Below are 14,665 nucleotides of genomic sequence, written 5' to 3'. Positions count from 1 at the left end.
TTAGTTGAGTATCTAGGTAGTTTTTGATATATGAGAACGAGAACCTGATATAAAAGGAAACATTGAGAGATGAGAGATGAGAGATGAGAGATGAGTGCTGAGTAATGATTAATGAGTAATGAGTGAAGACTAAAGATTCAACGGTATTGGTTGCTATAGAGATTCGGAATATTCATCAATCATGTTCAACTAAGATTTGTTTTGATTTGACTTGACAAGTATCTATCTGTACAGTATGTACTGAGTAGTGTAATGATAAAATAAGTTTATGTTTTATGTTTTATGGTTGTTGTCGGCGTAAAACTACCCTGCTCCAATAGATTGTAATTGGATGAACTCTATCCCCAATCTAGAAAATACGAATGATTTTGGGAGGGAGGAAGAATGAAAAGAAAAAGAAAAAGAAAAAGAAAAAGAAAAAGAAGGCGAGAAGTGTAGGTTAGGTAGAAAGTCTACGGATTCTATGACTTCCATGAAATCTCCCAAAAGATGTGTGGAGGACTCGGAGGAGTAGGTACACCAGCGAGACCAGGTATGGATACTTTTTATGACTAGGTGATGTATCAAGATTGAGTAAAGTTAGCTCATTTGGGTAATTGGGTTAATTTGGGACGGAAGTTATTTGATGGTGGAATGTGGAATGTGGAATCCACAAAATCCACGAAATCCACGAAATCCACTTCCCGGTAATTGTCTCTCATCCATGACTTGCATCTCAGGAGCATCTAGGGAGCATCTAGGGAGCATCTCGAAGGACATACTCTGGGTATTTGCACGACTCACGATACTATCCTACCTGGTAAGTACTCCATACGGTACTCCCATTTCACATTACCGTTACCGGATCACGAAAATGTATCGATTTATGATATGAGATGAGATGAGATGAGATGAGATGAGATGAGATGAGATGATATGAGATATCTGATCCAATCGCATGTAGATAGTTTTAGATAGATTTACTTGGGATCGTATATATATATATATATATATTTGTATGTATATAAATACCTAGGTATACATACTACTATATATATGCTAGGTGTATATATATCAAAGGCTACTAGGCATTCTCGAACGAATGATATAAATGAATGTACGTCCTCCGTACACACCTTCTAATGTATATATGAGATATAAATCTGCAGAGATCAACGTGAACCCACTGCAGAAACCTGTTCCACATGAACCAATGAACACTCGATGATGCATGGATGAATAGAGTTGTGATCACTTTTTATTTCATTTTGATAGTGATAGTGTTTTACATGGAAATGTGCGGCGTACGCAGGATGGACTTTTGTCACCAGTCAGTGGTCATGGTAAAGTAATATGTGTATATTTGGGGAGGTTTAAATTAATACCTCTTGACTCTTGACTCTTGACTCTTGACTCTTTGAATGTTATATGTATATGTGCATGTATATTGCTCAGGGTCCAATATATCTAATGTTCACTGCTTCATTCAACCAACTAGCTACCGATTTACTCGGTACACAACATTCCAACCCAAACTCAACATAATCGGAACCACCTGCACCCAAAGATTCCATCCATTCCATGTAAGTACGACATTCAAATCCCAAGCAAATCGATTTCGGTTCCTTCCCTTTGGTTTCGATGGAGTACAAACCCGAGATATACCCTAAAGTCTTTTCTTGTCCTGCCTGCCCTTTTCGATCTTCTTCTTTCCGTCCATCTTATCTCAATCGGGTATTGGATGCAGATAATATATATCAGAGAGAAAACTATATTGATCAAACGGATGGGGGTCACGGGATGCATGAATGAGTAATGGCAAGGAAAGTTTAAAATCGAAAAACAAAAGAAATTTAAACATTTTCTAGTAGAGAAATGTGAATGGCTTATGTTGTTGGTTCGATCTAATAAGTGATATGATACTACCTAGCTAGAACTAATGACGAAAGTCACTACTTGTTAAGTCGGGACGATGATATCGGTTGGTATGTAGCAGGAGAGAGATGGAGAAAAAAGGAAGAGGAAAAGTATATTTATTGATGATGATGATGATGGTGATAGTAGTAGTTATTTCTATTTGGCATTTCTTTGCGAGAGAAATCATTGCTTCATTGCTTCATTGCTTCATTTCAAGTCCACGTCCAAAATCAAGTCCATGGTAATTCTTCATTTATTGCCCCCCTCACTAAATCGTATATCAAAAGAAAACATTACCAAAAGACTCCTATTTAGATTATATTATTAAACCAAACCAAACCACACCACACCATACCATACCATATCATACCATTGAATCCTATCTGTTTATCTATCTCTCTACATACCTACCCACTCACCCACCCAGTCCAGTATCGACTACCTCAACTCGAAACGGTTTTCATTATCCCCTTTCCTCTTCCCCATCCTCATCCCCTCTCCTCCCCTCCCCTCCCCTCCCCTCCCCCTTCCCCTTCCCCTTCAATTTTATGATTATTGGAAGCGAATCTCCCTCGGTATGTATGTATGATACATGTATGTCTGTATCGGTATCGGTATCTGTATCTGTCTGTGTGCGTGCGTACGTGCGTGTGTGTGTGTACCTTATACTACCTTATGCTATAAAAGTCGTAGGTGCTAGGTAGATATTGTGGATGGTGATGGTTTGAGTGCCTAGTAATCTAAACTAACCCCATTCAAGATTAGCTTCATTAAGGAGTTACTTTCTGGCTTCTCTTCCCAGGTTTAATAAAATCATTAAAGCAGTTTTCTCCCCTTCCATCATTTCCATCACCTCGAAGAAAGTCTCTCCTCTCTCTCCTCTCTCTCCTCTCTCTCCTTCCATTCTTCATTCTTCCTCGATTCTTCCTTCGACCAACCCACGTCAAGCAAGGATTAAAATCTTCTTAATACTTGTTAACAAGTCTATTCGAAAGCGATTCTCTTTTCTTCATTATAATGTCAAAGTCGTCACTTTATCTATCCTCCATTCTACAATAACCATAGGTCAATTTCACAATCTCCCAATTAACTTCTGGTCGCAATCTCCCCACAGCAAGGAGAACGAACACACACCCCCCCAGTACAAAATACCTACCTATCATCAGAATTATTATTCAACTACCCACATCAAAAATAATTTAAAAAGCAACCACAACATAAATATCTTGAAAAACTCGACCAACAAAAGTCGAATATCTCATACACATATCCCGCGAACAAATTCTCGTCTCGATTCGCTGTGAGAAATTATCATCTGAAAGTTCTTTTTTTTTTTTGCTCAAAATCTTTGGGGGTACTATTGTGCGAACACTTCGGACTAAAGCTTTGACAAGCGTGCCCACCGGCTCCTTGCATCACAACAAACTTTTCTTTTCTCTTTCTTAACATCAAGAATATCTGCCTCTCATGATGAGTCAACAGTATTCCGAGATGTTCCAGGATTATCCTCCAAACCGATCGCCAGCGACAAGTCGAGGAGCTTATGGCAATATGACGCTTAACCGCCAATCATCGCGACAATTTATGGACAATTATCAAGCACCACTTCAGAATGGAGCAGGACTTTACGCTTCTGACGACGCATCACAATACAACGGAAACCAAGCCGGCTACAGAGGTCCTTCCAGCAACGTGAACTACGCCTACGAAAGTCAGACTTGGAACTATGGAGGTGCGAATGGAGCTAGCACAATGGGCACAGCAGGCCGCATGAGACCTCAACAACAACAAGCTCGTAGAGCTGAAATCCCATCTGTATGTTACCCCTATGTTATTTACCGATTCAATTTTGCGCGCCTCTCGAAATGAAACTGACACTCGGTAGGGTTGGATGAACCCAGGCACTCCATCCCTCGGCGGTCCAATCACCCAAACATCCTTACAACAGCATAACTTGTCTGGCATGTTTGAACAACCTCAGCATTCCCATCGCTCACCCCCACCACCAAATCAGCAAAGCGATCACGAAGAGCTTATCCCAACCGCTATCGTCATCAAAAATATTCCTTTCGCTGTGAAGAAAGAACAACTGACAGAAATGATGTCTAATATGGGATTGCCATTGCCATATGCCTTTAATTATCACTTTGATAATGGTGTTTTCAGGGGTTTGGCATTCGCCAACTTCACTGATGCTCGCGAAACGCAACAAGTCATCGATGCCTTGAACCACATGGACTTGCAAGGACGAAAGCTCCGAGTAGAGTACAAGAAGATGCTTCCAGCTGCAGAGCGCGATCGAATCGAACGCGACAAGAGAGAAAGACGCGGTCAACTTGAAGAGCAACATCGCGCACCAAATGTCATCTCCACAGGTTCCCTTCATACCGCAGGATCTATGACTTCCATGAATTCAGGCCTGAGAACCACATCCCCTTCACCTGTAAACATGCGTCAGAATGTTGCCGCCACCAATGGTACTGCTGGTTAGTGCTGATTTATTTTTCTCGCGCACAAAACTACTGAACTAACATTCTTGCAGCAGAGTACGATTTGAATGATCCAACAACCTTGAACTATTACACCGAGCTCCTCTTCTTCAAACAAGACGCCGAGAGAGAAGTTTTAACATTCGCGCCTACAGTTTCTCCTGCTGATCGAAGAATAATCCACACCTTGGCTCATAACATGGGATTAGACCACCACTCCCAAGGACATGGCGAACTTCGTCAAGTACAAATTGTCAAGCCCAAGCTTGCCAGCTCACCCTTGAACTCAATACAAGCTGGATATTATAATGAATCCCAACGTCGTGGACTCAACCGAGCTGCCACCATCGATTTCAGTGAGCAGCGAGCCAATGACGCTGCCTACCAAATGCATACGCTCGGCCGACAAGGTTCCGGTCTTCTGGATATCCCAGGTTCTCCAGGGGTACGTGATCTACTTAGTGGTGATCGTAATTTACGAACCGCCAAATCGTTCGCGGACTTGCGCTCTTACACGCCATCACCTGTACCATCGTCGGCGAGCTTCCCAGCTAATATGACCCAGAATATCGCCAGATTCCAAGGCAACGATTATGGTCTCGGATCAGTCACAGGTGGAACCCCTAACTTGACTCCTACATCCGCAGGACCCTTGGGTCTCAGAGAGGATGCATTCCTTGCCAACGGCATGAGCAACATGTCACTTGGTTATGATCGTCAACCTCGTTCGAACGCGCCCGGACGCATTGGCCAAGAGAGAGATAGCTACACATCAAATGCCGGTCCGATTGGAAGCCAGCGTCCAGTCAATGGAAGCCTTGAAGATAGCAGCGCCAGAAATGGACAAAGTGCAGTCCCAGAGAGACAACCAAGAGGCCCTACTAGTGATCAATGGGGATCAGGATTTTCTCGCAACAGACAAAATGGTCATGGTAGCAAAAGCAGTGATGGTAAGTCGTCAAGATCAATGATGAGAATTTCTAGCTAACCGAATGTCAGATTCATCTGAGCGAAACGGATTCACCTCCGCATCTCGGTTCATGTAATACTCCTCAAGAGATTTACGACGTTACGAACATTAGAGCTATTGACGCAATCTATTCCCACCTGTTATAACGCCAAATTACGGGCATCGGCGTTTAGTTGTCATCCCTTTTCCCTCGGCGCAAACACGTTCCCTTCCATGCGATCTTTTTCAGAGCTTCTGATTTGCCTACAAATAGGCCCATCAAGCTCGGCTCTTGTTACTGTAATTACACTTGTGACCTTGATCTCCCATTTGGGGGAGCCCTTGGGCTCTAGACCTATTCTAGCTCGCGGTATATACAAATTTTGCTTAATACTATCACCGATTGGCTTCCGCGAACGACGACATATAACGAATCAACTAGGATACCATTAAATCGACTGGGCAACCTTGACGATAACGCTACTATGACCTCCTTTCGGTATCCATCAAAACTAGGATCCGGATTATTTTAACGTCTTTGGACAATGAATCCGATAATAATAGGGGCTCGCCACACCCCTTTTCTACCCACGATTGACGACCGTAACGTCCTGTCATGCTATAAAATTATAAAAATTACCTTGGTCAGATATTCCAGATATCGACTCAAACCAACATCGATGTCTACTCGCTGGTTCTCGAGTTGAATTTACAGGGCTGATTGAGGAATATGAAATCATTGTACTTTAATTGTTTACTGCTCCTCTAGGTCATCGAAGTTGAAAAATTCTTGTACTGTTGTTGCTGGGACCGTTAGTTTCAGAAGGGGGGGTTTGAAGGCCATATGTGCATGTTTGATTTCAGGGTGTATTGGCTTCTGACTCCAATTGGATGAGACATGGAGTAGGACTTCAATGCACCCTTTTGCGCTTGAATTTGTGCTGCAACTGATATTATCATGTTATCACGGCGTCTGGCGGTGGGGAAATAATAGGATATAGGGAAAACAATCACTCATCGCCTACTCTGTCTTATTATCATGTGTTTTGTGACCATTTGTGATTCTCTACTTGACTCAATCTTGTCCCAGGTTCTTTCGACCACATTGTAACTATCTTAACAAAATAGGTCCCGATTGTTCACTGATTGTTTACTGTCCCTCACCGCTATTTCGATACCACTCGGGCCGGGACTTCCGCTCCGTACGGAAGGTTACTTTGCATCCGAGCCTCTTAGCTTCATATACCTACAGATGTTGAACAGCAGAAGTTGAAACATTCCCATGTGGCTCAAGGATGTTATCGGTGACAGATGGGGACTAGTACATTGGTATCACTGAACGCTTGGGATATGAATTCTAGAGAGAGCGATAGTGTAGATTTGGGAACACTCTGTTGATTGGATAGGATGAGATGTGCTTCATGAATCAGGTTGGGGAATGAATCTAGAATGAAAGTTAAAGCGAGGATAGGTAGATAGTTGATCGAACTGTCGACATGAATCTTGATTGGTTGTTGGAGCTCATTGACAGTTGAGGTTTCTTATCCAATCTCATGCCTTGACGTGAGGATTATGTAAGCTTGAGCTCACCCTAGCTCCATTGAAATTCAGTCAGAACTCAAATAATTGATCGACATCTTTCCATCACATCCAACACATCTCACAAGGCCTCATTAATTTGTCGGACTTGCTCCTTTGTACAACTCAACATGTCATCACTCTACAATCTCGAACCTCAACCTACTGCATCATGCATTTTACACACCACCTCTGGCGATATCTCTCTCGAGCTCTGGGCGCAACAAATTCCTCTCGCATCTCGTAATTTCCTGCAACATTGCCTCGACGGCTATTATGATAATACAATATTTCATCGACTTGTGCCCGGCTTCATTCTACAGGGTGGTGATCCTACAGGTACTGGATCTGGTGGAGAATCGATTTACGATGGCGGCGAATTTTCTGAAGAGAATGGGATATGGCCGATGGAGGAGCGGAAAGGTCAAAATGCGGGACCGAGAGGAGTGGGCTTCAAAGACGAGTTTCACAGCAGGATAAAATATAATAGGAGAGGATTGCTGGGGATGGCTAATGAAGGGAAAGATACGAACGGGAGTCAGTTCTTTTTGACTCTAGGGGATACGCCTGAGTTAATGGGGAAGAATACGTTGTTTGGTAGGGTGGAGGGAGAAACGATATATAATTTGGCGAGAATGGGGGAGGCGGAGTGTGGAGAGGGAGAGAGACCGTTATACCCTACGAAGATTACGGGGGTGGAGGTGTTGGTTAACCCGTTTAAGGATATGGTTAGGAGAGAGCGGGTTGCGAAAATTGCGGTTCCCGAGAAGAAGGCTCCAGAAAAGAAAAAGAAGAGGAAGGCTGGGAAACAGTTGTTAAGTTTTGGGGACGAGGGGGAGGAAGGTGTCGAACAACCAGTGGTCAAGAAAAAAGCGAAATTCGATACGAGGATTGTTATGGACGATGGAACTGCAGATGATGAACCGGAACCAGAACCTAAGGCTAAATCCGTACCGAAAAAGAAGGCGCCTAAAGCACGATCATCCGAATCTCCTCAATCATCACCAGAACCTGAAGCAAGAGCACCTCCTAAACCGTTGCCTAATAGAGCCGCGAAACTCGAACGAGACATTTCTTCCTCTCCAGAGCCTCAAGTTCAAAAGGTTACCTCTTTGCTAGATCGCACCAATGCGCAAATAGCGGAACTGAAAGCATCTATGAAGCGGAATGTTCAAACAGCTCCAGAACCGGAGAAGAAGAAATCGGCTTTGGAAGCCATGATTCCAGCAACATCCGTTCGTGGACGAAAGCGCAACGCAAATGGAAAGTCAAATCCTAGTAACGATCAAGCATCTCTAGATATCCTACGAGCATTTCGAGAGAAACTGGAAACTGCACCACCTGAAAAGGAAGTGGCTAAACTTCCCTCACATGACGAAGCTGAATCCAAACACGAGGAAAATGGAACGGTTGATGACGAAGAAGCTGCATTGTGTGATTTGCACTTTATTGCAAATTGTCAGTCTTGCAAATCATGGGAAGCGCAAGGGGAAGAAGAAGAGGAAGAAGATTTTAATGACAAAGGGTGGATGTCTCACGCGTTGAGTTTCAAGGAGGACAAATTAGGCAAGGATCTCAGTTATAGGAAGAAAGCCGAAGAAGAGTTGGTGGTTATTGATCCTAGAGAGAAAGCTAAATCGCTGAGGGAGGAAATGAAGGCGAAAAGAGAGGCGAAGGCTGGAGGTTCGACGGGTAGAGAATGGGATATCAAGCGGAATGAGAAATTAGCGAGAGGGTCGGCTTTGGCTGGGAGAGGAGCTAAGTAGAAAATCTGTATGGTAATGGTGACAAGGAAGTGTGATGGATGGTTCACATGACGAAATGGTCTCAAATGACATAAAGAGGGAAGATCTTTCTAGTCATGATTCAAGAAGCTAAATTGACGCTTCAATGGTTTCTTCCAAAATGATGCAGATGATGCGACAGTGAACAATAAAGATGATGAATTAAGAAGGCAGAGAAAGGAGAGCTTGGAAGTGATCTGGATCTCTTGGCAGTCTGTGGGCCCATCGCTGGGGTGGCAGTCTATCAGGATAGCATTGAAGTAAAAAGTCCTCAAAGCAATTCATTTGAATCGATATCCCAGATTTTCAAGAAAAGGTTTCGAGCGTGGCGAGCTAGGGGGGTTTGGGGGCTTGCCCCCATTCATGGGGGGTTAGATACCTAGGAGATGGTTGGGTGGAAATGGAAGCGAAAATGAGAATTTATATTTATGTTTACATTGTTTATGTGTGTGTGTGATAGGATAGATTAATGGATATAGATAGACCTTATAAATTGGAAGTGTCGTTGGAATCCATGAATTTGAATTTGAATTTGAATTTGATTTTGATTTTGAAGACAGGAGGTTAGGTTTTTTTGTTTGGGATGGGGTTCTTTGATTACATGGATGGATACTTGTACCTGTACCTGTTACCTGGGTTTCAGGTGTATAATGTGGCTAAGTGTGTGTGTGTGTGTGTGTGTGTAATGGGATATGATAGGTAGGTATAGGTATAGGTAGGTAGGTAGGTATAGGTAGATAGTGAGATTGATGTTGGGGATTGGGATTGGGATTGGGATTGGATTGGATTTGGATTGGGAACTCCGGACTCCTTGTGTTGTGTTGGGGGAGGCTGGGGGAGAGAGATAGAGAGAGAGATGGGTTGTTGTTTGTTTATTGGTTTATTTATTTATTTTTATCAACTTATTTGAGAGATTCTTGAGGGGTGGGAGGGATGGAAATAGTGTTATTATTGTTCATTTATCTAGTATTCATTCTAATTCTTATGGTTAGTTACTCTGTGATTCTATGATTCTGTGATTTTGCGATTCTGTGATGTGAAGGGAAGAGAAGGGAAGGGAAGGGATGGGATGGGAAATAAAAGATATTTTGGGATTGTATTATAAGATGTTTGAATGGATGGATGGATGGATGGATGGATGGATGGGTGAATACCGATCTAGATCTAGATAGGTAGATGGGATAGGTAGAGAGATATCCACTAAGCTTCCTCTACCGACGGAAAAATCCGAACACTAAATTAAGAGGCTGCAAGATTAAACGAATATCTATCTTTCTTCAGTTATGGATATGGATATGGATATGGATTGGATTGGATTGGGTTCTTTTAAATGAATTTTATGAGATAGTTATTGGGAGCTTGGAGAGGGGTTTGGGGTTTCGAATTGATTTGATATTGGATTTTGAGAGAGGTGTATCGTAGAATTTGGTGTTGATTGTGAGCTGAGTTAAGTAGTCTATGTAGATATCTGCTAGTGCTAGGTTTATAAGTCAATTTATTAACTATACCTGGTACGTACCTCCTTATTCCTACCTAGTATTCCCCGCTTGACCCACTGAGCTAGTAATAAACATTATCTAATTGAAAATTGAAAATTGAAAAGTCGATGATTTTTTCTGATGCACTAGCAATTTATCGATCAGAGGATGGAAAGCTCCGCTCTCTGATAAAATTAAGGTTGATGGTTGATGAGATAGAAGGAAGAAAAACAAAAGATGGTTGGTTGGTTGGTTGGAGTACTTGGAGTGGAGAAAAGAATTGTCAGCCTTGTTCTTAGTCAGCATTGTCATCATCGATTGAAAGCTGGGGTGGATGAAATTTTTGAAGACTGAAGACGGAAGTTGTGGATGTCGATGCATGGATGGATGGATGGATGGATGTAGCTAGGTAGAGAGTGTAGATACGTATGACTCCGGAGATGCGGATTCATAGGGGGATGGAGGGAATTGTATATAATATCATGAGCTATCTATCTTATAAGTACATGAAGAGAGAGAGAGAGAGAGAGAGAGAGAGATATGAATATAAACATTTTACTCTATCGATTGATTATTATCATATTTATACTTGATAATCAGATCCATCTATCTACCCACGTACAGTAGTATGTATCTCTTCTATCTACCTAGGTACATCTTCTCTCAATAAAAACATATACATCACACATTAGATATTAGATAAAACAGAATAATTTCTATTGAAAATAATTTATATAATTTAAAACTTATAAAAAATATATATATCTTCAATTCTCATTCAACTGATATCTCCATCTTTCTCTTTCCACAAATAGTTCATCCAAGTAAATCCACAAAGTTTCAATTCCAATCAAAAAAAGAACAATAACCTTCAAGAAGAATTCCCCCCCTCCCTCCCAAAAACCCAAAACACACAACGAAGAGGAATATCAACTTTATCAACTTGCATCATACATAACCCCACTACCTATTTCCACCCCCTTCAACCTTTGTTTTGAACAATAACTGATTCTAAGAATCATCTCAACACATCTACCATTGACTCATATCTTCCGTCCAGACCTTTGATCCGCCATCTTCATTTATAGATACCTTCAATCCTTCCTGCACAATTCCATCAAACTCATCGCGCCGAGCCTCTACCAGAATCTCCCGCGACAATCGCAAAAAAATTAAAGGCAAACATTTTCCAGCACCAGAGTAAACCATTTATCTTCGAGTTTGGCGTCGCACATCTATCCTCTGCTTGAAGTCGCTAGGGAGGCTGCAGGTAGCCTCGACTTTGGACCCGTGAATCGTTTGCTACGGCACCACAATACAGCAGCACAATTTCCATCTCTACATAACAGCTCACATTTCGACCTTCACTTCCCCTTCCATCTACTTCTACCACGACACCTACACTTCCTGTAAAAGATCACTTCCACGCCCGTCCCGCATACACACCTCATCGAATGTATTCTCCTCATATGTCTTCCACCAATCCCAGAAAAAGAGCTGCACCGGGAGCCTCGTCTACGATTCAAACACCACAAATGCAACAAACATATAATGCAGGTACCCCGTTACCTAGTGCCGAATTCTTGCGCTGGAATCAAAACTCTGAATCTCAGAATTTCGCGGATCCAACCACGAGCAATTATATGAATATGTTTGGAGCCAATCCCGGTCTACCGCAAACGACCACTGGTTTTGACCATTCCATTGCCGCGCAAACTCACTCCACACAATTGGCTCGTCGACCGAATGTTAATAACAATCGCCAACTTGTTGCGCCGCGGACGTACGACGGTGCGGGTGATGCTTGGGGAGCTTTTGACGATTCGATGATGGATTTACAGAATGGGCATGGGGTGAATGGGGAAAATGACGATATTGAAGCGCTGGAGGAAAAGGCGGCTATTGCGAAAAGAGATGCTCAGTCAAAGAGAAAACAGATCCCACCATTTGTGCAGAAGCTAAGCAGGTAAGCGCTTCATCTATTGCGAGCTTCGATTTGAGATTGTTTGCGCTGACTTTCGTCCTTGGTAGCTTTCTTGACGAATCGAAGAATACGGAACTTATACGATGGTCTGATCGAGGTGATTCGTTTGTGGTGTTGGATGAGGATGAGTTTGCGAAAACGTTGATTCCGGAACTGTTCAAGCATAATAATTATGCCTCTTTCGTGCGACAACTTAACATGTATGGCTTCCATAAGAGAGTAGGACTTTCCGATAATTCGATGAAGGCTAGTGAGAGGAAGAATAAGAGCCCGAGCGAATATTACAACCCTTACTTCAAGCGTGGACATCCAAATCTTCTATGGCTCATTAATAAACCGAAGGGTGGAACGAATAAGATTCGAAAGGAGGGTGGACCTAGGAGAGGGAAAGCTGAGGAGATGGGAGATGGGGAGAGTGATGATGAAGCAAGAGATATTGAAGACTTTGGTCAAAATAATTATACCAACAATGCAGCCACCAATCGAGCGATATCAGCCGCGCCGGAATCTGGACCATTACAACGACGAGAAATTGCAGTCGTCCAGGGTCAAATCTCTGACATTCAAAAACAACAAAGCACCATTTCACAAGCGATTGCACGTCTGAGAAAGGATCACAATCAACTCTATCAACAAGCAATGGCATTTCAAAATCTTCACGAACGTCATGAGAGTTCGATCAATGCTATTCTCACATTTCTTGCTACGGTCTACAACAGAAGTTTGGATGGACAGGGAGCTGAGAGTATTACTCGGATGTTTCAAACTGGGTTAAATCAACAAGGTCCACATCAACAACAAGGCAATGTTGTGGATATTGGTGACCTTGGAACTTCTCAGCAGCAGCCAGCAGCTGGGAGTGTTAGTCCGGTTGTTCGTAAAACACAAAGGTTATTGACAGCAGGACCACCGGAACGAGAAAGTAGCCGAGTTACTGAAGCCTCAACCGCTGCTTCTAGTCCACGAAATCAATATTCTACTCCACGTTCTGGAACAGTTGAAGAACTTTTCGAATCTCCTAGTGATAGTACGACAACGAAGAACGAACCGCAACGAGATATGTTGAATATTATTCAAAACGCCAACTCACAAAGTCGACCGGAGAATAATGTCATGGACTTTCCAGATATGCTCACACATTACGAAAATGCAAATGGCAATTCTCCGCTCACCTCGGAACAGCGCAGCAATATGCTTAATATCATTGCTAGCACTTCGTCCGCTCCAGGTTCCAATAATGCACTTGTGAGCCCGGCACCGCAAGCTCCTGATCTAGCGCAAATGGCCTATACGCAAGCTGAGATTGAAAACTTGATGGGATTACAACAACAACAAAGTGATCGTATTGCAAGTCTTTCCGCAAATCTTACGCCTCTCAGTCCTTCGGGCTCTATTCCTGGTGTTCAAGGCGACTCGTATTTCAATGGTGCTGAATCCATTGATCCTCAACATTCTCATCTGGATTTAGATAAATTTTTCGATTCCCAGGCATTTTACAGTGGAGGTAGTCCGGGCAACCCAAGTTTTAACTTTGATGATTTTGGTAATGGAGTTGATGGGAGTGGATATGGTGGTGGAGAGAGTCATTTTGATGTTGGGATGGATGGGGTAAATGATGGGAGTGTGAATGGTACCGGCTCGAATGGGAATGGAATGAGTAGGGTTGTTGAGACGGTAGCGAGTAGTGAGTCGACGAGTTCGGCAGATGATGGAATAGGAGATGAGAATGGGAATTCGAATGGAAACAGTAATGGGAATGACAACGCGAGTAATAAGCGGAGGCGGAAGATCTGAGGATGGAAGATTGAGTGGGTGGGAGAAAGTGCAAAATGCGAAAATTATGGGATAAGATGTTAAGGCTGGTGTCAAGGGGCGTTTTTCTTTCCATGGAAATGGAGTGGTTTAGGTGGAATGGATGGGTGGATACTCTGAGAGGAATGATAGTTGCGGGTGGAATATTATGTTGGCCGATTTTTACCTTTTTAGATTTCGGCTCGTGGAGTTCTTTACATGTTCTTTTCTGTTCAGTCTATTTCTCTGTCGAGTTGAAATGGAATGGATGGAGTGATAATACATGAGAGAGGAGCAAGGAATAGTGAAAAAGGAAAGGGGATAAAATTCATGTTCATGTTCGTATTCATATCGTGTTTGTGGGGATTGAAGATAGGGATGGGGATGGCGGTGGATATTTGAATTTGAACTAGGTATGCTGAAGCGAAGATGGTATACTGATGATATGCTCGTGGTGATGATGGTGGTGGGAGGGATCTTGGGGTAGGTGGGAGTTTCTTTTTCCTTTTCCTTTAGGGAGAGATGGGGGCAGGCATGGCATGCATGCATGGCGTTTTTTACGTTTTGCCAATTTTACTGTTGACTTTTTGAACCAAATTTTCAGACCTTGCTCCTGATTGTTTCTTGCTTTTCTTGTCTTCTTGTCCTGTCCTGTCTTGTCTGGCTTTCGGCTTTGGTACGGCTGGAGGGAGATGGGGTGGGATGGGGTGGGATGG

The 14,665-nt window shown here is 42.8% G+C and overlaps 3 protein-coding genes across 3 annotated transcripts; all 3 read left to right on the top strand.

Moving 5' to 3' along the window:
- Nucleotides 1-3,363: 3,363 nt before the first annotated feature.
- Nucleotides 3,364-5,431, top strand: EAE97_005422 (uncharacterized protein; the record flags this gene model as incomplete). The annotated part of the gene is made up of 4 exons (XM_038875934.1): nucleotides 3,364-3,711; nucleotides 3,782-4,382; nucleotides 4,439-5,335; nucleotides 5,385-5,431. 4 exons carry the CDS (start codon nucleotides 3,364-3,366, stop codon nucleotides 5,429-5,431), a joined length of 1,893 nt encoding a protein of 630 aa, XP_038733271.1.
- Nucleotides 5,432-7,043: 1,612 nt separating this feature from the next.
- EAE97_005421 (uncharacterized protein) lies at nucleotides 7,044-8,678 on the top strand (the record flags this gene model as incomplete). The annotated part of the gene is made up of 1 exon (XM_038875933.1): nucleotides 7,044-8,678. The coding sequence occupies one exon, from the start codon at nucleotides 7,044-7,046 to the stop codon at nucleotides 8,676-8,678; it is 1,635 nt and encodes a 544-aa protein (XP_038733270.1).
- Nucleotides 8,679-11,070: 2,392 nt separating this feature from the next.
- On the top strand, nucleotides 11,071-14,665 carry EAE97_005420 (uncharacterized protein). The gene is made up of 2 exons (XM_038875932.1): nucleotides 11,071-12,140; nucleotides 12,206-14,665. Exons 1-2 carry the CDS (start codon nucleotides 11,629-11,631, stop codon nucleotides 13,950-13,952), a joined length of 2,259 nt encoding a protein of 752 aa, XP_038733269.1. The 5' UTR covers nucleotides 11,071-11,628; the 3' UTR covers nucleotides 13,953-14,665.

The sequence above is a fragment of the Botrytis byssoidea genome (genome assembly GCF_014898295.1).
Source record: "Botrytis byssoidea strain MUCL 94 chromosome Unknown BBYS_009, whole genome shotgun sequence".
Lineage (NCBI taxonomy): Eukaryota > Fungi > Ascomycota > Leotiomycetes > Helotiales > Sclerotiniaceae > Botrytis > Botrytis byssoidea.
This window is presented reverse-complemented; position numbering and strand designations above follow the sequence as displayed.

Coding starts and splice junctions, on each gene's coding strand:
- EAE97_005420 (XM_038875932.1), top strand. CDS start 11,629: ATGTATTCTCCTCATATGTCTTCCACCAATCCCAGAAAAAGAGCTGCA. Junction 12,141..12,205: donor TTTGTGCAGAAGCTAAGCAG/GTAAGCGCTTCA, acceptor CGTCCTTGGTAG/CTTTCTTGACGAATCGAAGA.